General features: G+C 30.4%; 2 protein-coding genes across 2 annotated transcripts; both read left to right on the top strand.

Moving 5' to 3' along the window:
- The first annotated feature begins 22,467 nt into the window (after positions 1-22,467).
- Positions 22,468-24,309, top strand: LOC139864336 (uncharacterized). Its single transcript, XM_071852914.1, has 4 exons — positions 22,468-22,711; positions 22,815-22,889; positions 23,007-23,718; positions 23,826-24,309. Exons 1-4 carry the CDS (start codon positions 22,468-22,470, stop codon positions 24,307-24,309), a joined length of 1,515 nt encoding a protein of 504 aa, XP_071709015.1.
- A 1,089-nt stretch (positions 24,310-25,398) lies between these two features.
- Positions 25,399-25,830, top strand: LOC139864335 (uncharacterized). The gene has a single exon (XM_071852912.1). The coding sequence runs from the start codon at positions 25,399-25,401 to the stop codon at positions 25,828-25,830; it is 432 nt and encodes a 143-aa protein (XP_071709013.1).
- Positions 25,831-26,990: the final 1,160 nt, after the last annotated feature.

Raw genomic sequence — 26,990 nt, 5'->3', positions numbered from 1 at the left:
TACAATTTATACTTTGTTAATCATTGACAATTTATGTTCGAAATCAATTAATAATAATACTTTTAATAATCCTAATAATAATTAAATTTATAATTTTTACTAATAACAATGATAATAATAATAATGATAACAATGATGTTACTACTAACATTTTTTTTAATCATAATAAGGGTAATAACAATAATATTAATAACTATATTTTTATTAGTAATTACTTTTATCATTTATTTATTTCATCATATTTACTTTTTATATGATATATTGAATCCTTAACATTTATCATTATTTATGTATAGGATTCATATATATATATATATATATATATATATATATATATATATATATATATATATATATATATATATATATATATACAAACAATTGTTCGTGAATCTTTGGGAATAGTCAAGGTAATTGAATATGTAACATAGTTCTAAAATTTTCAAGACTCAACATTATAGAATTTGCTTATCGTGTCGAATTCATATTGAAATTAAGTTTAAATTTGGTCGGAAATTCCCGGGTCGTCACAGTACCTACCCGTTAAAAAAATTTCATCCCGAAATTTGAGTGAGGTGGTCATGGCTAACAATAAAAATGTTTTCATGACGAATATGGGTTGATAAATAGAGTTTTATCATCATTGAGTAATGTGGATAAAACAATTCGATTATTCGAACGGTACAAATGAAGTTATCACAAAAGAGTGAGATGAAGAAATAAAGATTCGTCTTAACTTTTGACGTAGTCATGGTTGAATTCCAGAATTCAAGGGATTAAAGAAAATCTTCAAAATCTATAAGATTTGATTCTTCGGGATTTAAGGGAATTGGGATCTCTTTAATTAAATTGTGATGACCCGGAAATTTTCTACCAAATTTAAACTTAATTTCATATGATCTCGACACGATAAGCAAAGTTTGTAATATTGAGTCTTAAAATTTTTGAACTATTTAGATGGATTTATTTGACATTTGACTAATCCCGACGATTCACGAACGAGTGTTGTAACCAGATATATATATATATATATATATATATATATATATATATATATATATATATATATATATATATATATATATATATATATATATATATACGAATATAAGTTTATATAATAAATTGAAATAATAAAATATAACTTAATCAATTAAGTTAATTATGTAAAATATTACACAAAATAAAAAGTTATTATTTAAAATGAAACTATATATATTTTGTAATATATTTTAAATGTATAGATAATAAATATTCAATAAAAGTTAATATATAATATGTATTATATTATTTAAGTAATGATACATATATATATATATATATATATATATATATATAACACAAGTATAAATATAATTTTTATTGTACTATATCAACATTGATGTTAGTAATAATCTAAAGATATGAACATGATTGATATAGTATTATTATTTTTAATATCATTGTTACTACTAATAATATTGGTATTATTAATATTATCATTATTAACAATATTATGGTATATATTTTATAGTAGTTATTATCATTATCATTAATAATATTATTACTATTATATTATTATAAATTATATTATTATTATTATTAAGAGTACTATTATTTTAGTTATATTTATAAGATTAATTATAACCTATGAATAAATATATATATAAATATACAAACACAGATATAAGTAGATATATATATATATATATATATATATATATATATATATATATATATATATATATGTTGTTATATATATATACATGTTAGGAAATCATTATTAATATTATAAAGGTAATTATTAATGGTATTAGTATTACTATTATTATTATATATCGATAAAACAAATTATTAATAATGTTATTAATAGTATCATTATGAACATCATTATAACTAGTAGTGTTATTATTTTTTATTTTTTTTTAAAATGTTATTTGTAGGATAATTATTATTAAAATTATTATAAGATATAATATATAGATATAAAAATTAAAACATGTAACTTGTTATATCTTTATTATTTCCAGCATCATTATTAGATATTATCATTATTAACATTATTGTTAACAATTATCATTATCATGGTTATTAATATTATTATTATTGTTTTATAAATAATATTATTATTAATATAATTATTAATTTTTAATGTTAATTATAAATAGATTATAAAGTCTGATGAAAACGAGTCTGGTACGAATCAAAGACTAATTCAGATACAATCCAAAAATTTCTGTTGAGTGTCACGATCCCATTCTCCTTTATTGTTTTTATTTATTTATTTTTGTACCTGAGGAATAATCCTGTCGACCTTTTTGCTATAACATCCAACCGATACCAGTTGTAGTTTGAATCATTCGACTTTATATCATCAATTATTACTTACTATCATCAATAACAGCTTTTAATTTGATTGAAATTAGGAGAAAAATGAAGAAACAAAGCCGACGGTTATGTTCTTCAACATTTTTTCCAAAACCTTAAATTCGATTAAAACTCCAAAATGTAACAATGCAGATAAGTTACAAATCTTTTATTAAATCTATCTGCAAAATCTCAATTCTCAATTCTTCAAACTGAATACGAATTTTCGAGTCAAAGTTTGTGTTGAAAAAGTCAAATCGTCTGTTTTTCATGAAATTCGACTTCTTGTTTTTAATTCAAGTACAATTGATGATTTAGATAGTTTCTATGAAGCATTTAAAACCTATTTCATATAGGAAATTGGCTCTGAAAATGTCTAGATTTTAAAAATGCAATTTGAGTTCATAAAGTTAAAAAAAACGGGTCTGTCACTATTATATTTTTTTTGTTTCTTCTTTTCTATTCTGTTATTCAATCATGCTCAGTGTTTTCTGTTCCATATTAAAGCCTAAATCAAACTGATAATTAATTGTGTGGATTAGTATTTGTCTCTGGTCGATTCTGTGTTCGAAGGAGAAGGATAAAAGGGAAAAAAAAAAATGAATGGATTAAATATAATTAGGTGGGGAATTAAAACAGATAAGCAATGATAGCAGAATGGTTCGTGAATCCGAGGCCAACCCTACACTTGTTCAATGTCGTCATATGTATTTTTACTACAAAATACATTACTGTGAGTTTCATTTGCTCCTTTTTTTAAATGCTTTTGCAATATAAATATTTTTGGGACTGAGAATACATGCGCTTTTATAAATGCTTTATGAAATAGACACAAGTAATCGAAACTACATTCTATGGTTGAATTGTTATACCGGATATCGCCCTTGTTGAACTTGGTAACCTAAGAGTTAGTGTTTATTATAATTGCCACCAATTGACGCGAATCCTAAAGATAGATCTATGGGCCATTGACAAGCCCCAGTCAGAGAATTTGAACTGCTTTAGTACTTCGATATTTATATATGGGGATATTCTAGATGCATTTTGTTAATGTCGATTACCAGGTGTTCAATCCATATGAATGATTATTTTTGTCTCTATGCATGGGACGTATATTTATGAGAAATGGAAATAAAAATCTTGTGGTCTATTAAAATGATGAAAATGATTGTTTATGATAAACGAATGAACTCACCAACCTTTTGGTTGACACTTTAAAGCATGTTTATTCTCAGGTATGAAAGAAATCTTCCGCTATGCATTTGCTCATATTAGAGATATTACTTGAAGTCATTCATGACATATTTCAAAAGACGTTGCATTCGAGTCATTGAGTTCATCAAGATTATTACTAAGTCAATTATAGTTGGATGTGTTATGAAATGGTATGCATGCTGTCAACTTTCGATGTAAAGAAAGTTTGTCTTTTAAAAACGAATGCAATGTTTGTAAAATGTATCATATAGAGATCAAATACCTCGCGATGTAATCATATGTTATTGTATTCGTTCCTATGAATTAGGACGGGTCGCTTCATAAATGCGGTCATCTGTCTCAATTGTTGCGTCTGATTTTTCCTTTATAAATTAAACTCTTCCGTTCCATTATTCTCACTATTCCTATACTTTCCTTTCTTAGTTCATACATTCAAATGATTGTGAAAATGCTTCATCCAGTACTAATCCTTGATATTTTTCTAATTATCATTTCTGTTATCCTTCTTTTTAATCTTCCACCAGAAGAATCTGTTTACTTCTACTATTATCTTGGGGTGATACTATTCTTAATTCTACCGTGTCTTTATATTGCTATTCGTATTAATATCCACGGTTTGTAATCTCCGTGTTGTTATTGGGCTTTATATTTTCTCTTATATTTTGGAGCTCTTTACCTTTTTATTATCTTCTCGACCTCTAGTAAAGCGAGTAACGGTCCAGAATTTGTAAGTATGGAGTTTCGAATCATCATAATATACACGGTAGAAAGGAAAGGTAGTAGCACGATTTGATTTGTCAAAATTACCAGAATATCCGGAAGATAGAACTATCAAGAAGATATATTCTTGATATGTTTATAGATTAGATAGAATGTAAGAGTCGTGTAACATAGCACATGATGACGTTATGATTTGTGAATCATCATGTTCCATTAGAAAATCAGCATGACTTACTGTAATATAATCACGTTGATCAAGTGTCATTATATTATACTAACTCATGCATCAATTTCCAACACTACTTCAAAATCATTCATAATTCATAATTCAAATTCGAATTTTTTTTTCTTCAGAATTTTAGAAACTAAAACAGTTTCTTTTATGATATAACACAAATAGAGCGGAGAGATAATTAATATCGGACGAGAATATTTATGAAGATATCTTCAGAAATGTTGAGGATATTAATAAAGAAAGATACGATGATATCTTAGAATTTCTAATATCGATGGATGATGAAGAAATTTTGTCTGCAAGAGTTTAGAGTCAGAAGCAAGGTATTCGTTAATGACTTCAGCAGGTACTGAATCATTTGGATTCTTTGAAGGCAGGTTTAGTCTTTGTGATTTGTCCACAACCTCCTTCATGGTCTGCTTAATCCGTTTTCTAGTTTCAACTTTTCTGAGCTTTGCCAACACATTTATTCCTTATCTTTATACCTTCGACTGTTAATGTCGTGTACAGTTTTTGCTGCTGTATTCAGCTTTTTCAGAATTTGAAGTATTGATTTGTAGACTGGGTGCTTTTTCAGAATTTCAGAATAGAAGATCATAATTCTAAGAGATAAATGTTATATGTATTCATATAACTGTTGATGTAGAAACGCTGCGAGATTTGAAATACTGATTGCTGATTCCCGATAATTGGTATGGCAATTATTGTTACAAGATGCAGTTCAGTATATGATAGGGTTTTAATGAACAAATATAATGGTTCTTCGGAGAGACTTAAGTCAATGAGTAATGAAGTTACTGGTAAGTTTACTGCTAATGTGGTGGAATATAAACGATTTCCCGGTAACGATGACGATAGGGCAATCGTATACATCAAGGTTATAATAAGACTAGTACGATTAAAAAGTCGAAGTTGACTTGCTGGAGCTGTGACAAAATTAGCTACTTTGAAAGGAATTTACAATGTTATATTCGGTAATAACAATGCCTAAAGAGCTAGTACAGATATGTGTTAAATGTTTACTCAGGTTCTGAGTGTTTTTCAAGTGCATATCTATATGCATCAATCTTTTCGTTCGTAGATAAAGTGCGGTTGGTTCATCCCCTCGATCGAGGTGTTTTCAATAATCATGAAAGGTTTGAACGCAGATTGTAATTGTCAAGATACAAATGAGGTTTAAGATGAAATTGTGATGACCCGGAAATTTCTGACCAAATTTAAACTTAATCTTTAACGTTTCCGATACGATAAGCAAAGTCTATGAAGTTGAATCTCAAAATTTTGAATTATTCAATTACCCTTCGAATGTTCTCAACGATTCGCGAACAATTATATGTAAATAGGTACATATACTATAACTTGAAAACATAACAAAATGTTAAGTAAATGATACTGTGCATTAAAGTTATTGGTTTGATTATCTGATTGATATATTCAACTACGGAATTAAAAGATTATGCCAAACAATTGAATTAAAAGATATTTAATGAGTCCCTTAAGGATTATGATATTATTACGGGTCTCTGTTGTGAGGTCCACGTTGATTTGGGAAATCATTCATTCTTAACGGTATTCGGAATAAATGGTAAAGTGTTTGTTTAAATAACGTAATTTGGACACATATAATAATAAGGAATATTAACTGTTGGAATTAGATATATGAATAACTTGCGATATGTATTTTAAAACGTGTTTATTAATATTGAAAATATATATTTAACAATACGATAAAATATAATATTAACTTGGTCATAAAAACGAATTGTTATTATATATATATATATTAACAAATAGCGAGACGATGATTTATAGAAGTAAATAACCAAAATACTCGAAAGTTTAAGATATACTTTGAGTGGTATAGTTTAGGGATAATTTAAGGCTATATTTTGACAAAGGTACGTGACACGAAACGTAAAATGCAAGTTTTCTCAGCGTACGAAAGGACATTTGAAAAACCGGAACCGGGACATAAGTTGAGTGATGACATACGACTTATCAGAACAAAAATTACAAGTCAACTATGCATGTGAATTTAATATAATGTATAATTAATTATATAAATTAAATATATTATATATATAATATAAAATTATGTCGACAAACAAGAAGTTAAAAATTTGTGAGCTGTCCCAGGGTGTCATGCGATCGCATGGCCTTGAAGCACAAATCCCATGCGATCACATGGGGTACTTTTTCAGAAAAGGTTCTATAAATTGCTCGACTTTAGGCTCAGTTTTCACACACTTCTTTCTCTAATCATATATTACTCCGTATTTATTTTATTTATTATTATTATTATTATTATTATTATTATTATTATTATTATTATTATTATTATTATTATTATTATTATTATTATTAAGATTAATATTATTATTAATATTATTAATTAGTATTATACATAAAATACTACGACGAGGTTATGAGCGTGTCACTTTCAAAATGGTTTTCAAGCGGGATAGAGCTAAGGAAATTATGGGTTATTGCTAAGGAGGTTATGGGTAATGTTCGGGGGTATATTTGTGAATCAAACCTAGTTTTTATCATCTTCGTTACGTCTACGTACTTTCCTACAATATTGAATCTCAATACTGATACGTAAGCACTCATATCTTATCTTTTATATATTAATTATGTATCCATGTCTAGTGCTCGAGTATATATATTTATATATGCTTGTATGCTAAATTTCGTCGTTAAACAGTTTATATTGAATCACTAATTAAATACATATATTACTGGTAAAAGGTATATGATATACATGTTTTTGGAAAGCTGGCGAAAAATCAATAATTTTTCATTTAGATATCGAATAGTTTCGATGAACGGATTAAAAGATATGATCAACTGAATTATGATTGACGTTAATTGAAATTGCTTTTGAATCTGCAATTAAGATTTAAACAACTTGTTTACGAGACTGATAAAGTGAACTTTTAAATATTACCAACCGAGTAAATGAATCCTTATATAAGGCACGTCTCGTTTTGTTGAACTATTGTCAAAATTGACTTTTTGAAACGACTTTGGATAACTATTATATGTCGATCTCGAGCATTAGGATTGTGATACACTATGACCTGACCTAGCTTAATAGACATTTATTGACCAACATATGTTCTCTAGGTTGAGATCTACGATTAATTGGTAATCCGAGTTTCGGTCACATTTTGGTGAACAACTTTATATGCTGCTAAGGTGAGTTTCATTGCTCCTTTTTAATTGCTTTTGCAATATATATTTTTGGGCTGAGAATACATGCAATTTATTTTAAACGCAATGAATACAAGTACATACTTAATTCTACACTGAGTTTGAACCGAAAATCCCTTAGCTTTGGTAACTAGTAGCTGCCAGTACATAGGATATGGACTGGTGGGCGCGAATAACAGTATATGGATCCATAGGGCTTGACATCCCCGTCCGAGCTAGAGCACTAGCCTTTTAACGGACGTGTGTTATTTGAGTTTAGGACACGTTGGTTTGCGTGTATTAAAACGAATGGGGTATTTATCATTATAACGTTAAAGCTTAGTTACCAGGGTGCTCTGTTACGTAGAATCTGTTGACAAACTTTTGATAAACGTTTCTGGAAAAAACAACTGAAATCTTGTGATCCACTTTTATATACAGATTATGCGAAACACTAAAACTATGAACTCACCAATATTTGTGTTGACACTTGTTAGCATGTTTATTCTCAGGTTTCCTAGAAGTCTTCCGCTGTTTTCTTATATGTTAGACAAGCTATGTGCATGGAGTCGTACATGGCATATTTTTCAAGGAAACGTTGCATTCACCAAATCATCACCATGTATCTTATTTTGACTGCATTGTCAACGGAAGTACTATTGTAAACTATTAATTACGGTGATTGTCTATATGTAGAAATCATCAGATGTCGAAAACCTTTGATTTAAATATTCATTTATGGTGTGCCTTTTCAAAAGAATGCAATGTTTACAAAACGTATCATATAGAGGTCAAATACCTCGCAATGAAATCGATGAATGACGTGTTCGTCCATATGAATTTGGAGCAATCGTCACTGTTGGTATCAGAGCATTGGTCCTAGTGAACCAGGTCTTGCATTAGTGTGTCTAACTGATAGTTGTTAGGATGCATTCGTAAGTCTGGACTTCGACTGTGTCTGCATGTCAAAAGTTTTGCTTATCATTTCTTGTTGGAAATTACCTGTCTATCATCTTAAGTCTAAACGCATCTTATTTCATTGATTGCATAGATAGAGTATAAACAAAATTCATATCTTGGCATATCTATTACAGTAAACTTTGCCTGACAGCTTTCGAAAGTTCCTCCGTAATTTACGGATCCCTTGTATTATATATAGGTATTCTATGTAATTAGAATATCATCCGATATCCAAAAATCATTTCATATCAAAAATCCTTTATCCAAACCGTGTAAGATGAATTCCGCATCTAGTTCGAATTCCTCAGATTCCGACAGCTATTCCGATATGGATTTCCACTCGAGCTCCGAAAGCAGCGTAACTGGAATAAATCAACCAATTAGCCATCATCTATTCTGGATGAATTGGAGATGGGTTCATAATCTACTTAATCAGTGGAGACAGGAAGAAGGCGATCCCTTCCATCCACCACATTCACCTCTTGGTGAAGAACCTGAAGCACTTACCGGCGAACCCGTTCGTAACACCATTTTCACCCTCATTTCCAGAACAGCTCGCAACGACTACGTAATATCCAATATTGTAAATCTTATTCATCCACTTGTCCGAACCGCCAATCATCCGGGGGTAGTAGAAGAAGTCAACGAGCTTCGTGCTTGGGTAGTGGTTTTGGAGAATATGGTGCAAGGGTTACGAACACCAGCAACAGCACCAGCAGCATAACCGGTACCACCATCATCAACACCAACAGTATCATTACCACCACCGACAATAACATCCCCATCACACGCCTCAACATTACAATCTGTACCTCGGATATCAACATCATACTCACCATAGGTACCAAGGAGTACCAACAACAATAAATGATGAAATATTGATTCATAACTTCATCGGAGAAATATTCTACGGCGATTAGGTAATCTCTAAAATCTAAGAGATTATTTATCCCAGTTCTAACCGTAAATCAGATGAATAGAAATGATAGAAGGAAGAATAGAAACCCTGACAAGAATTGTGCGTAAGGTACAAGCTAAACTTGTTTTACCAACAGCATCAATAGTACCCTTAGCCTCACCAGCACAGTCAGTACTGTCAACATCGCCTCTAACATCACAAGCTCTGCCAGTTCAAGAAAGCACCGTGGACATCATTACGAGACAACAACGAGTATATTGTATCAATGAGTTATGAAGTAATAACTCAATTCCTCTAAAGAATTTATATGTATATCTTATATATATAAATTTTAAAACCATCATAAATCTTTTCGTACTAAGCTATTATGTATGAATTGAAAAAGGGTAAATATTACTCAGTTAATTCATATTACTAATATGATATAAGGTACATCTTTCGTTAACAACTTAGTCATCGTTAACTACAATCTCTGTTTCAAATTAATAAATTCCATTCCTAACAAACCAAGTGTATTATTCAATTACATAATTGATTTTACATTTTTATTTTCGATGTACTCGAAACTTTCCAAAAAATATCATCTGTACCTTGTAAGGTTCACAAAAATTCCCCGAGTAATCAACATCCTTCACCAAGGAAAAAGAATAAATAATGAAGTATTGATTTCATTAGTGAAATACTCCGCGAAGATTATGTAATCTCTAATGTTTTAGAGATTATTCATTTCTAATTCAAGCCAAAAATCAAATGAGCTTACTATGATCCGAATTACATCCGAAGAAAATATACATACAGATATTTTCATAAAGACTGTAATGAAAAATTCTTTTGTACAAAATATTACTTATGAAATCTTTAACGGGTAGGTAATACTCGGGAAATATATAAGTTCACAATTAATATGTTACACTGTACATTCTTCAACTTTGATTCAAAAATTATTAACAATGCTCACAACGATATACAATCGTTTTCATACAAATTCAATTACATATTCTGATATTGACGGATCAGAATCCAAGTCATAACTCTGAACCGGTGAAATCATTCTTAGATCTCTACATCTTTCAAAGCTATACTTTGACTTCAAAACTGTGAAAGATCCTTTGGTATTGTTTTTACCAAAAATAACCTTGCAATTCCTTTTCAAAGTATCCAGTTTTATCACACTTCCAACCAGTCAACTTCAACTTTTTAGATTAAGCCTTATTGTAATCTTGATATATATACGTTCTTGTTACTGGGGAACCTTTTATGTTCCACCACATTAGCAGTAAATTTACCAACAACTTCATTGATTCTTGACCTTCCGAAAAATCCTTATACTCATTAAAACCCTATCATGTACTCATCTACATCTTCTAACGATAATTGCCATACCAACTACCGGGAATTAGCAATCAGTATTTTGAATTTCGCAGCAATTCTGCGCCAACAGTTATATATAAACATATAATGTCTATCTCCTAGACTTATTTACTCCGAATGTGAAGTTTCTGAAAAACATCCCAAACTATGAACTAGTTCTCTGAAATTGGAACAATGCTGATGAAGCAGCAAAAACTATAAACGATCTTAACAGTCAAAAGTTTGATGATAAAGAATAGTATGGTGGTAAAGATGAGAAAAAGAGAGGGTTTGAAACTGGAAAACGGATTGAGCAAACCATGAAGGAGGCTGTGGACAAATCACAAGGACGAAATCTACCTTCAAAGGATCCAAATGATTCAGTGTCTGCTAAAATCGTTAGCAAACACCTTACTCCTCATTCTAAACCTCCACAGACAGATTTTCCGCATCATCCTCTGATATTAGAAATTCTAAGATATCATCGTATCTTTTATTATAAATATCCTCGATATTTCTGGAGATATCTTCATAACTATTCTTATCTGAAATCATTCATCTCTTCGCGCTATCTGTATTACATCATAAAAGAAACTATTTTAGTTTCTAAATTCTGAAACCTTCAAGTTTAAAATATGAATATTTTAAAGTAGTGTTGGGAACTGAAGCATGAATTAGTATAATATAATGACACTTGATCAATGTGATTATATTACAGTAAGTCATGCTGAGTTTCTAATGGAACGTGATAAAGGTTCACAAATCCCACCCTCATCATGAACCATGTTACATAACTCTTTCATTCTATATAATCTCTAAATATATCAAGAAAATATATTTCTTGATGATTCGGTCTTTTCCAGATATTATGGTAATTTGATAAATCAAGATCGTGCCATTACAATTCCCTTCTTAGAACATTAACTATGTTCATTTCAAAATCCATACCTACAAATTCTGGACCATTATTCGCTTGACTTAAAGTCGGGAAGAGAAAATGAAAGCATGAAGCTCCGAAATATAATGGAAAATATAAAGCCCTTTAATAACCCCGAAATTACAAACCATGTATATCAATGAGTATAGCAATATAAAGACACGGGAGAATGAAAAACACTATAACCCCAAGGTAATGGTAGAAGAAAATAACTTCCTCTGGTGGTAGATGAAAAAGAAGAATGACAGATATGAAAGTTAGGAGTATATCAAGAATCAGAACTGGATGAAGCATTTTACAATCTTTTAGAAGTATGAAATGAAGAAGAAGATGTAGGAGTGGTGAAAATAATGAAACGGAAGTGTTTAATTTATAGCAAAATATCAGACATAGCAATCGAGGCAGATTACGCATTTAATCAAAGAAAATCCTAATTTCCGCAAATTCCGAAGAATCAAATCTTATTTAGATAATGAAGATTTTCAATTCCTTAAATTCCATAAATCAATCGTTACTACGTCAACAGTTAAGGCGAATCTCTATTCCTTCAATTCACTATTTTACGATAACTTCTCTCATATGCTTCGAGTAATTGGATTGTTTTATCCATATTATTCAACGGTAATAAAAATTCTATTTATCAACTCATATTCGTCATGAAAACATTTTTATTGTTAGCCATGACGAACTCACTTAAATTTCGGGACGAAATTTCTTTAACGGGGAGGTACTGTGATGACCCGAAAATTTCTGACCAAATTTAAACTTAATCTTTAACGTTTCCGACACGATAAGCAAAGTCTATGAAGTTGAATCTCAAAATTTTGAATTATTCAATTACCCTTCGATTGTTCTCAACGATTCGCGAACAATTATATGGAAATAGGTACATATACTATAACTTGAAAATATAACAAAATGTTAAGTAAATGATACTGTGCATTAAACTTATTGGTTTGATTATCTGATTGATATATTCAACTACGGAATTAAAAGATTATGCCAAACGATTGAATTAAAAGACATTTAATGAGTCCCTTAAGGATTATGATATTATTACGGGTCTCTGTTGTGAGGTCCACGTTGATTTGGGAAATCATTCATTTTTAACGGTATTCGGAATAAATGGTAAAGTGTTTGTTTAAATAACGTAATTTGGACACATAAAATAATAAGGAATATTAACTGTTGGAATTAGATATATGAATAACTTGCAATATGTATTTTAAAACGTGTTTATTAATATTGAAAATATATATTTAACAATACGATAAAATATAATATTAACTTGGTCATAAAAACGAATTATTATTATATATATATTAACAAATAGCGAGGGAATGATTTATAGAAGTCAATGACAAAAATACTCGAAAGTTTAAGATATACTTTGAGTGGTATAGTTTATGGATAATTTAAGGCTATATTTTGACAAAGGTACGTGACACGAAACGTAAAATGCAAGTTTTCTCAGCGTACGAAAGGACATTTGAAAAACCGAAACCGGGACATATGTCGAGTGATGACGTACGACTTATCAGAACAAAAATTACAAGTCAACTATGCATGTGAATTTAATATAATATATAATTAATTATATAAATTAAATATATTATATATATAATATAAAATTATGTCGACAAACAAGAAGTTAAAAATTTGTGAGCTATCCCAGGGTGCCATGCGATCGCATGGCCTTGAAGCACAAATCCCATGCGATCACATGGGGTACTTTTTCAGAAAAGGTTCTATAAATTGCTCGACTTTAGGCTCAGTTTTCACACACTTCTTTCTCTAATCATATATTACTCCGTATTTATTTTATTTATTTATTATTATTATTATTATTATTATTATTATTATTATTATTATTATTATTATTAAGATTAATATTATTATTAATCTTATTATTATTAATATTATTAATTAGTATTATACATAAAATACTTCGACGAGGTTATGAGCGTGTCACTTTCAAAATGGTTTTCAAGCGGGATAGAGCTAAGGAAATTATGGGTTATTTCCAAGGAGGTTATGGGTAATGTTCGGGGGTATATTTGTGAATCAAACCTAGTGTTTATCATCTCCATTACGTCTACGTACTTTCCTACAATATTGAATCTCAATACTGATACGTAAGCACTCATATCTTATCTTTTATATATTAATTATGTATCCATGTTTAGTGCTCGAGTATATATATTTATATATGCTTGTATGCTAAATTTCGTCGTTAAACAGTTTATAATGAATCACTAATTAAATATATATATTACTGATAAAAGGTATATGATATACATGTTTTTGGAAAGCTGGCGAAAAATCAATAACTTTTCATTTAGATATCGAATAGTTTCGATGAACGGATTAAAAGATATGATCAACTGAATTGTGATTGACGTTAATTGAAATTGCTTTTGAATCTGCAATTAAGATTTAAACAACTTGTTTACGAGACTGATAAAGTGAACTTTTAAATATTACCAACCGAGTAAATGAATCCTTACATAAGGCACGTCTCGTTTTGTTGAACTATTGTCAAAATTGACTTTTTGAAACTACTTTGGATAACTATTATATGTCGATCTCGAGCATTAGGATTGTGATACACTATGACCTGACCTAGCTTAATAGACATTTATTGACCAACATATGTTCTCTAGGTTGAGATCTACGATTAATTGGTAATCCGAGTTTCGGTCACATTTTGGTGAACAACTTTATATGCTGCTAAGGTGAGTTTCATTGCTTTTGCAATATATATTTTTGGGCTGAGAATACATGCAATTTATTTTAAACGCAATGAATACAAGTACATACTTAATTCTACACTGAGTTTGAACCGAAAATCCCTTAGCTTTGGTAACTATTAGCTGCCAGTACATAGGATATGGACTGGTGGGCGCGAATAACAGTATATGGATCCATAGGGCTTGACATCCCCGTCCGAGCTAGAGCGCTAGCCTTTTAACGGACGTGTGTTATTTGAGTTTAGGACACGTTGGTTTGCGTGTATTAAAACGAATGGGGTATTTATCATTATAACGTTAAAGCTTAGTTACCAGGGTGCTCTGTTACGTAGAATCTATTGACAAACTTTTGATAAACGTTTCTGAATGAAACAACTGAAATCTTGTGATCCACTTTTATATACAGATTATGCGAAACACTAAAACTATGAACTCACCAACCTTTGTGTTGACACTTGTTAGCATGTTTATTCTCAGGTTTCCTAGAAGTCTTCCGCTGTTTTCTTATATGTTAGACAAGCTATGTGCATGGAGTCGTACATGGCATATTTTTCAAGAAAACGTTGCATTCACCAAATCATCACCATGTATCTTATTTTGACTGCATTGTCAACGGAAGTACTATTGTAAACTATTAATTACGGTGATTGTCTATATGTAGAAATCATCAGATGTCGAAAACCTTTGATTTAAATATTCATTTATGGTGTGCCTTTTCAAAAGAATGCAATGTTTACAAAACATATCATATAGAGGTCAAATACCTCGCAATGAAATCGATGAATGACGTGTTCGTCCATATGAATTTGGAGCGATCGTCACAGAAATCAAGTGGTAAACTTGAAGAATTGTTTAGTTTCATATGTTATAATCAATATTTTAATTCATTTTAATTGTCCAATGTTGGTAGTCCTCAGTTAATAGTCCACATTTAGCAGTTCAATAATTCATATACAGTTTAATATATTATATTCGAATTAATTAATACCTGTCGTGACCCTTGTACATATCTCAGACTCGATCACAACTCAAAGTATATATATTATTGTAGAATTAACCTCAACCCTGTATAGAGAACTCGATCATTACTGCATATAGAGTGTCTATGGTTATTCCAAATAATATATATAGATGCGTCGATATGATATGTCAAAACCTTGTATACGTGTCCCGATATTTAAAGTGCGTAAAATAAATAACAGAAATTAAATGACGATAAATAAAATTGCGAGAATATAAATTGCGATAAATAAATTGCGATAAATAAAATGTAATTAGTTGGCTAGGAACAGTTAGCTTGGATTCCTAACAAAATTTTTCTCATAGTTAATTTGTTTATTTCTAACAAATTTTTATTTTGTCCAATGTTTTCTTCATTATGCCACTTGTTGGATTCTGATAGGTCAAAATCCAAATATGAATTTGAATGAAAATGGTTATTCTGTGATGAACGGATTCGTATATCCGTGGATGTAAGTAAGATAGTAAATGACCGTTGAATTAGATTCGAAGAATGTACAGTGTAACTTATTAATGTGAAATCTAAATATTCCACGGGTATTACCTACCCGTTAAAATATTTTCACCATTAACAGTTTGTACAAAAGAATTTTTAATTAAAATCTTTATGAAAACATATATACATATATATTTTCTTCAGATGTAATCATGGATTTAATGAGTTAATATGATATTAATCTCATTTGCTTTTAGGTTTGAGCTAGAATAGATAATCCCTAAGACTTTAGAGATTACATAATCACCATGAAGAATGAAGATAATTGATGTAGAACGATACGTAGAAAGGTAATTATACTCGAGGTACAGAATGAGATGTTAAGGCATGGATTGTTGATGGTACTGGTGCTGTTATTGATGGTACTATTGGTGCCGGTGATATTGCTGAAGCTGGTAATTTTTGCACCATATTCTCCAAATTGATTACTCAAGCGCGAAGTTCGTTGACTTCTTCTATTATTCCGGGATGATTGTCGGTCGGAACGAGCGGATGAATAAGGTTTAGAATTTTAGATAGAATATAATCGTGATGAGATATCCTGGAAATAAGGGTGAAAATGGTGTTTCGGACTGGTTCACCAGTAAGTACTTTAGGTTCTTCATCAAGAGTGAATTCGGTTGGTGGAAGGGATCGCCTTCTTCGCGTCTCCATTGATTAAGTCGGCTACGAACTCATCAGATGAATTGGGGATGGCTGATTGGTTGATTTATTCTGGTGATGCTACTTTCGGAGCTTAGGTGAACATCCATGTCGGAATAGCTGTCGAAATCCGAGGAATTCGAACTGGTTGAGAGATCCATCTCTTACGATCAGATGGAGGATTTTTGATATGAATTAGATTATAGGATGTAGATTAGTATCCTGCAATACATAATTTACATGTGCATATATAATACTAAAATCCCATAAGTTACGGAAGAATCTACGAAAGCTATCAGGAAAAGTCTACAGTAGCAGATACGCTAAGATATGAATTATCAGATACGCTAAGATATGAATTTTTGTCTATACACTATTCATGCAGTCAATGCAGTAAAACGTGTCTAGACTAAGAATGATAAGTAGGTAATTTTCGACAATAAATGATAAGCAAAACTTTTGACATGCAGACACGGTCGAAGTCCATACTCACTAATGCATCTAAACAACTATCAGTTAGACACACTAATGCAAGACCTGGTTCGCTAAGACCACCGCTCTGATACCACCTCTAATTCAGTTGAGGACACCACACGTCCCACCCAGTGCCTTCCCAGCTAATCGCCTGGTGACCACTGAGTGTACCTCAGACACTGATTTTACGGCCCTGCCTCTCGGCAAAACCAACCATATTCGGACCGCGAGGAGTAAGAGCCAATGCTTCATCACAGGTAACACTGTGAGAACCCCCTCTACGATTAAGCCGACGACACAGCTTAAACCAGCTCTGATACCACCTATAACGACCCTTCCTAATCCATCTGGAAGAAATACATTACATTTGGTTACATCGCGAGGTATTTGACCTCTGTATAATACATTTTACAAACATTGCATTCGTTTTTAAAAGACAAACTTTCATTACATCGAAAGTTAATGGCATGCCTACCATTTCATAATATAATCAGCAATAATTGACTTAATAATAATCTTGATGAACTCAACGACTCGAATGTAACATCTTTTGAAATATGTCATGAATGACTCCAAGTAATATCTTTAAAATGAGCAAATGCACAGCGGAAGATTTCTTTCATACCTGAGAATAAACATGCTTTCAAGTGTCAACGAAAAGGTTGGTGAGTTCATTAGTTTATCATAATCATTCATTTTTATCATTTTAATAGACCACAAGATTTTTATTTCCATTTCTCATAAATATACGTCCCATGCATAGAGACAAAAATCATTCATATGGATTGAACACCTGGTAACCGACCTTAACAAGATGCATATAGAATATCCCCATCATTCTGGGACACCCATCGGACATGATAAAATCGAAGTACTAAAGCATTCCAAATTCCAGAATGGGGCTTGTTGGGCCCGATAGATCTATCTTTAGGATTCGCTTCAATTTGGGGGTCTGTTCCCAAATTCTTAGGCTACCAAGCTAAAAAGGGGCATATTCGGCTTCGATCATTCAACCATATAACGTAGTTTTAAGTACTTGTGTCTATTTCGTAAAACAGTTATAAAAGCAGCGCATGTATTCTCAGTCCCAAAAATATATATTGCAAAAGCATTTAAAAAGGGAGCAAATGAAACTTACAATACTGTATTTTGTAGTAAAAATACATATGACGTCATTGAACAAGGGTAGGGTTGACCTCGGATTTACGAACCTATATCATTCATACATGTATTAATACACATAATCGAAATTGAATAATTTTTTATTCTATTATTAGTGATATAATTTCTTATATATATATATATATATATATATATATATATATATATATATATATATATATATATATATATATATATATATATATATATATTCATTTGTATAAAAATATTAATATAGTTTGGTTATGTATATTAAATATAATTTTGTATATATAACATTTGTTTGTTAACTAGTAATTATAATAATACTTAAATAATATTTGTCCTGTAAAAATGTTAATATTGATAATACTTAATATTACTAATAAAGGTAATAATATTAATAATAACTCTGTTAATGATAATGATGATAATTATAATATTCATAAAATTAATAGTAATACTTATAACATCATTTTTACATTATTCTTCCTTACAATATAATTTTAATCATAGCTATGCCTTAATGTTCGTTTATCTTTTACTCGTTCCTCTCGTTATCTATAATGTATAGTCTTATCCAAGTTCTAGTTCATAATATTAACCATAATTGTTTATATTTATTAAAATAACTTGTACTTTATATTATTGTTAAGTTTATGATCATAATTGTTATATTAACTTTTTATCATAATAATCTTCATGATATATAACCATAATACTTTTATATTTATCTTTCAATAATCATAAGCATCTTATAATATTATATCGTTATTAAAATCGTCTAATTATTTAAATCATCTTAAAATGATCATATTGTTAATATCTTATTCGGGTTCATAAACTAATTTCATTATTATAATTATAGTGTAATCATATTTATATTCATAAGTTACTAATAGTAATAATAATGATGATAATAATAATAATAATAATAATAATAATAATAATAATAATAATAATAATAATAATAATAATAATAATAATAATAATAATAATGATTCTTAATGATAATACAAGTAATAATAATGATAATAATATAAACTAAATTAAGGATAGAAAATTCATGTTATTAATAATCAACACAATAATAATAATAATTAATATTAACAACAAATAATAATAATAATAATAATAGTAAAAAAAAAATCACAACCTTTGAAGAAAATAGATTCCCAAAAAAAATACGCCACCGCCGGGGTTCGAACCCGAGACCTCTCGCTAACCGAAATAACCCCTTAACCATCACTTCTATCCCGTTTTTCTGAATTAAAACCCATACCATATATATAAAAACGTATATTCTGTGTTCTCAGATCTTCTCCTTCACCATCATTGGCCAAAATCAAACCAAAGAATTTAACAAGTAAAACAATCAAACATTAATTGATTTAGGTTCATTATTGGAGATGACTTGTGAAGGATACATTTGATCGATTAAATAAAAAAAATAGAAATAAAAAGAAACTGAATAGGCTCGCTGCTGTCGCAGCTTTTTAACAAAAAAAAATATTGAGTTTCGATTTTAAGAACGTTTTAACAGAAACTTTCTACACGAAATAGTTTGGAAATCATGTATACAAACTTTAGGAATCATCAATTGTTCCATAAACTCAAAAACGAACTCGAATTTCCTTATGAACAAATCGTTTGACTCCAAAATTCGTCTTCCTTTCAAAGAATTGGAATACCAAATTTCGCAGAAAGATTAACTAAATAATTCCTATCAGAACCACATTTACACTTTTTGAAATTTATTTCAAATTGAACCTTTTAAAAACTTTTACACGAACAGAACAGTTGAGCTGTTCTTCCTATATATTTTTTTAAATTGATAAATTGGAGTTGATATAGATATGTGTAGTTGGTAATTGATAATGAAAGTATCGAATGAAATTATTGACAAATTAACCTGCTTGATTGAAATGGATGGGATGGAGATATCGACACCACAACACGGGTGGGAACAAGAAGACAGGAGAGAAAGAACACAGACAGAAAAAATAATGCATTTGATATCTGAATCATTACGCTTATGAATCTGTAGTTATTATAAATATATAACCGTATTTATATGTACATATTTATCTGTATATAAATTTATGTATATATCATATTACCTTTTGTATTATTACCTAATAATATAAAGCTCTTGATACATTTAAGAATTTTATAATTTTTTATTAAGAATACTATTACTAATAATTATAGAAATATAATAATAATGATATTAATAATAATTATATCGAAAATATGCTAGTATTAATAATAAGAATAAAAGTAATTATAAAATGATAATAATAATATCTAATAATAACGCTGGTAATAATAAAGATATAACAATTTACATGTTTTAGATTTTTATATCAACATATTACATATAATATATAATAACAATACAAACATTAATGTTAAAATTTGTTGATAATAAAGAAAGTAATATTAGTATGATATTTATATTTTACTTCCAATTAAATTTAATATATATACATTACATATTATTAATTATGTATTATGTATTATTTAATACTTATATAATAACATTTAATTAATATTTATATATTTTATCAATAAACATATAGTAATAATTATGTTTATATATTATCAAATTACTATATATAATTATGTTTTACATATCCAGATTCATTACTTAGATAGATGTATCAATTATATATATCAAAACAATTTAGATTCAAAGTATAACATTATACAATTTATACTTTGTTAATCATTGACAATTTATGTTCGAAATCAATTAATAATAATAATTTTAATAATCCTAATAATAATTAAATTTATAATTTTTACTAATAACAATGATAATAATAATAATGATAACAATGATGTTACTATTAACATTTTTTTAATCATAATAAGGGTAATAACAATAATATTAATAACTATATTTTTATTAGTAATTACTTTTATCATTTATTTATTTCATCATATTTACTTTTTATATGATATATTGTATCCTTAACATTTATCATTATTTATGTATAGGATTCATACATATATATATATATATATATATATATATATATATATATATATATATATATATATATATATATATATATATATATATATATATATATATATATATATATATATACAAATAATTGTTCGTGAATCATCGGGAATAGTCAAGGTAATTGAATATGTAACATAGTTCCAACATTTTCAAAACTCAACATTATAGACTTTACTTATCGTGTCGAATTCATATTGAAATTAAGTTTAAATTTGGTCGGAAATTCCCGGGTCGTCACACTAGATTTAGGGTTTGGGAAAAATTTGTTTACATGTTGTGAATGAATTTGTTGTAAAGGGAATGCTTGAATTTCATAATGAATTATAAAAGAGGTTATAAGTAAAAAAAGTAAAATAGAAGAGATGATGTTGCTGTGTACCGAGAAGACTGTGGACATATAAGGGTTAAATACAAATTGAAAATAGGTTAGATAGATATATAGACGGTGGAATGTCATTTGGAGGTACTCAGACAACATAAACATACACCTACCAGGCTTTTAGTATTTGTTAATTCAACAATCAAGCAAAACCATATGATTTATACATAAGTAAACACTATTAATAAACAAATGGAGAAACAATTATGAATAATAATATTATATAATTTTATACACCACATTCATAACTCATATGATACCAAAACTAATGCACAATTAAAAAAATAATGTGTCAATAATTCATGTCGACGATTTCACAAAGATAATGTCAATTTATGTTAGTAGTTTGTGTATTGTTAGCTACACTCTCTTAATGTCTTCTACATAGCTGTCACTTTAGTTCCACTTGAATTTGCAGGCCCTTTTTTTTTTTCTTTCCTTTTCTTTCTTTTCTTTCCTTTCCTTTTTCCTTTTTATTTTTCTTTTTATTTTTTGTTTTTTTTAAATTTTTAAATTTTAAATTTTTTCTCTTTTTTTTCCCTTCTTTGTTTTTACCTTTTGTTTTCCCTGTTGGCCAGTGGTCAACAGATATTAAAATATATCTTTTTTGAAATCGTATTCGTTCGGGTTGTCTGTGCTGTCAAATAAAATTAAAATGCCACCTAAAAAAGGCCAAAGGCGATTAGTAGTTGATCAAAACACTCGAGAACAGGCTGTTAGAGATGATAGTTTAGAGATAAAGACGTCTCTGCTCTCTTCAGGACAGTTATCGGCTAGAAATACGCTACGCTGTCGTCATCTACTAGCCGGTTCATCTTCCGAACGGCATTTTTTAATCCCTTCTGATGATCTTCCGTCTAATACATCGGGATTTGAGAATATTGGTCCCTCTACTTCGGGTACGTGCAGGTCGTCTTTTTTTTTTATCAATTGTGATAGAGTTGCTACTACTGCTCCAGTTTTTTGTCTTTTAAGCTTATAGTTGTGTATTCTCACTTGCAGTTTCAAAGCCTCTTGAAAATACAACGATTTGCAGATCGCCCATATGTCATGACATTGGCCTATTTAACTCAGATGGTGTTCTATCTTGCGCTTACCTTTTTTTTCCCATTTTTTTTCTTTCCAAAATCAGCTTTTGGTTGAGATATTTTTATTCTTTTATTAACACCTTTGTAATTTTCATCTACTAAATAGGCGTGTCTTCCTTTTATAAAGATTTGGGCGACTGTAATAATGTTTGCAATAATTGCGATGCAAACTTTTGGTACGAGGAACGAGTTGCGTGGACATCCCGAGTAAATGATTTACGTTACCAAGGATGTTGTTCTCAAGGTCGCGTGTGGGTGCCAAAGGAACCGGACCCACCTGAAATTATGAAAGAATTAATGACTAATACTCATTTTTTAGAGAACATACGCGCGTATAATCAAATGTTTAGCATGACTTCATTTGGTGCTAAGGTCGACGATTCGATTAATACTGGTCGTTCTCCTTATGTGTTTAGGATTTCTGGTCAAATTTATCATTGGATCGGATCCATGTGTCCGTCAGAAGGTGAACCTCCAAGATTCTTGCAAATGTATGTATATGATACAGAACATGAAGTCGAAAACAGACTGTCTCATTTCGGAGGTATCGCGGATGAACGACTCTCAGCTGATGTCGTCACAACATTGATCACTGTATTAGATGAACATAATCATTTAGTTAAATTGTTTAGAACAGCTAGAGATAAACTAGCGGATGTTGATGTTCCTTTGTTCCGTGTGAAATTATTCTCAGTTGTAGGTAATAGACAGTACGATTTGTCGACAGGTGAGACAGTTGGTACAATTATATTTGATAGTGGTCCTAAAACTGTCGGTGACTACGATGTTATTGTCGAGCAGACGGGTGGAATACCACAGTAGGTTAACAAGTTGCATCAATTTTACATGTCTTTACAGTATCCATTGCCTTTTCTTTTCGACCAACCCGGTTTTGATTCTACAATGACGTTAAAAAATTCCGCAGGAACAAAGAGCAGGAAACGCACGTGACTTACAATGAACATGTATTATGCCAGCTTCACGAAAGGCAGTCCCTATACAGTTTGCTCCTACATTCCGGTCGTCTTTTCCAACAATATATTGTTGGTGCATACTGTTGTATTGAACTCAACAGAATTGATTACATTAGAAATAATCAACAAGATATCCGGAATGAATATCTAAGTGGTCTTCACGACGCAATCGATAGAGGTGATTACAGTGGGTCCGATGTAGGCTCACGTGTTATATTACCTTCATCGTTCACCGGCGGTCCACGCTACATATATAGCCATTACCTAGATGCGCTAGCTATATGCCGTGTTATCGGAAATCCTCAATTTTTTATCACTTTCACATGTAACCCAAAGTGGCCCGAAATTCGCAGGTTCTTGGATTTCTACCCCTATCTAACACCTGCGGACCGTGCTGATATTGTTTCCCGTCTTTTCCATATGCGGGTTAAATAATTTGTTTCTTTCTTGAAAAAAGAAAAACCTGTTGGCTCGGTTAAAGGAGGTAACCATTTAATCTTTATTAGTTATTTGTTCTTACGTAGCTATTCAAGATTTACTTTTATTTTCATTTTAAAAAAAAACCAATTTTCTTTTTTTAAAGTATCTTATGCTCTTTTTTTCCCTCATATCTTTTCTTATCATATTGTGATCAATCACTATATATTATTTCTTCTCTAATTCTTCCGCCTTTCCACCTGCCATTTACTATAAAATTATCGCCTCTGCATACCTAAATCTATAACATAAATATTATTATTTTAACACTTTCTGCTTTTCCTATGTAGCAATACTATACACTATTGAGTTCCAGAAAAGAGGGTTGCCTCACTGTCACACACTTTTGTGGGTCTCAAATCCAACAACTTCTTTAAGGCCAGCTGATATCGACTAGTACATATCTGCCGAGTTACCTGATCCACGAGACGATTTTTGTGGGTACACAATTATATCCAATCTTATGATTCATGGGCCATGTGGTGTCGCCCATCCAGAGGCGCCCTGTATGCAAGAAAATGAGCGTACACGGGAAAAAAAATGCTCTAAAAAGTTTCCAAAACCATTTAATCAAGAAACTTTCTTTGATAAGGACGGTAACGTTCACTACCGACGATGAAGAACAGGGATTGAGACACAACGGTTTGGTGTGGACCTTGATAATACATACGTTGTACCCTATAACCGTCTATTATGCTTAACCTTTCACGCTCATATCAACGTTGAATACTGCGGGTGGAGCATGTTAATTAAGTACCTATTTAAATACATTTCTAAGGGTGCTGATCGGGTTCATATGTCACAAACAACTCATCTACTTCTGGAAAAACATCAACATCATCACCTTCAATCGTTGATGAAATTCAAAATTTCGTAGACGCGAGATTCATATGTCCCCATGAAGCAGCATAGCGTATTTTCAATTTCCCAATTCATTTTAGAGAACCTGCTGTACAAATTTTAGCAGTTCACCTCCCTAATATGCAGTTAATTAGGTACCGCGCCAGGCAACCTATTCATTCCATTATTAGTGATCCATCAAGAAAGATGACAATGCTAACTAAATGGTTGACCTATAACACTGAGCATTCAGACGGTTCACACCTTACTTATATTGATTTCCCAAGTGAATTCTATTGGCAATCTGATGCTAAAATATGGAAAAAAAGATCACCTAATGGAAAAGGAGCAATTGGCCGTTTATCTTATATACACCCTTCTGCAGGTGAGGTATTTTTTTTACGTATGCTTCTCTGTCACAAAAAAGGCTCAACTAACTTTGTTGACCTACGAACCGTCAACAATATAGTGTATGATACATACCGAGTAGCGTGTGAGGCTATGGGTCTGTTAGGTAACGATAAAAAATGGGAAACAGCTATCGAAGAAGCAAATGCTACTGCAACCGCTGCTCAAATAAGATCTCTTTTTAGTTATATCTTAGTCTTTTGCGACGTTTCAAATCCAGTAAATCTATAGAGAAAATGCTAGAAAGCAATGTCAGATGATATTCCACTAAAAACTGCTGCAAAATTGCATTCACAAAGGCTACATATAAATGAACCAGAACTGGAATATTATGTCTTATACGAGATAGAGATACTCCTTAGTTACCAATCCAAGAGTCTCGCCGATTTTGGTTTACCAACAATACCACAAAGAATACTTAATGACTTAGAAAATAGTTTAATAATGGAAGAAAAATCATATGATAGAGACGCATTAGCTGCTGAAAGGACGTATCTTTTGCATAGAATAAACGGTGATCAAAAACAAATATATGATTTGGTAATGCAATGAAGTTCCAATAACACTCAGACCTTAATATTCGTCTATGGCCATGGTGGTACAGGAAAAACTTTCCTTTGGAAGACAATTATTACATCTTTGAGATCAGAAGGAAAGATTGTGTTAGTTGTTGCATCATCAAGCATTGCTTCCTTGCTACTCCCATCAGGCCAGACAACACACTCGAAATTCAAACTCCCAATCGAATTAACCGATGAATCAGTGTGTAGTATAAAAAAGAAAACCCAACTTGCATCTGTTCTACTATAAACTGACTTAATTGTTTGGGATGAAGCTCCAATGAACCACCGACGTTGTTTCAAAACTCTAGATCGAACTCTTGGGGATTTAACTGAAAAATATAATCTATTATTCGGTGGTAAATCACTAATTCTTGGCGGTGATTTTCACCAAACACTTCCCGTGGAAAAACATGGGAACAAAGCAGAAATTATAGATGCTTAAATAGTCTCTTCTAAATTATGGCCTCACTTTAAGTTATTCAAACTGACAGAAAACATGCGTTTATTGAAACCTTAAATGACCGAAACTGAAAAAGAAATGATCTCCAATTTTTCTTCATGGTTACTTGACATCGGCAATGGAACCATAGGAATCCCCGATGAATAAGACCCAAGAAACACATCATGGGTTGAAATCCCTAATTCTTATTGTGTAGATGATGATGACAACGGGATCGAAAAGCTTATATCTTTTGTTTATGGTGACGGCTTCTTTCATAATCCTACAACATTACAATTCCAAGAAAAGGCAATTGTATGTCCCAAGAATGACGAAGCCGATACAATAAACAAACACATTTTACAAAAAAATCCCAACAAAATCGATAA

This window comes from Rutidosis leptorrhynchoides, chromosome 8 (genome assembly GCF_046630445.1).
Source record: "Rutidosis leptorrhynchoides isolate AG116_Rl617_1_P2 chromosome 8, CSIRO_AGI_Rlap_v1, whole genome shotgun sequence".
Classification (NCBI taxonomy): Eukaryota; Viridiplantae; Streptophyta; class Magnoliopsida; order Asterales; family Asteraceae; genus Rutidosis; species Rutidosis leptorrhynchoides.
Note: the sequence above shows the minus strand (reverse complement) of the source record. Positions and strands in the feature narration are given on the sequence as shown.

Bases quoted from the DNA above. Each gene is read 5' to 3' on its own strand.
- LOC139864336 (XM_071852914.1), top strand. From the start codon at position 22,468: ATGCCACCTAAAAAAGGCCAAAGGCGATTAGTAGTTGATCAAAACACT. The intron at 22,712-22,814 runs GTACGTGCAGGT...TCTCACTTGCAG, and splicing joins TATTGGTCCCTCTACTTCGG to TTTCAAAGCCTCTTGAAAAT. The intron at 23,719-23,825 runs GTAGGTTAACAA...AAAATTCCGCAG, and splicing joins CAGACGGGTGGAATACCACA to GAACAAAGAGCAGGAAACGC.
- LOC139864335 (XM_071852912.1), top strand. From the start codon at position 25,399: ATGACAATGCTAACTAAATGGTTGACCTATAACACTGAGCATTCAGAC.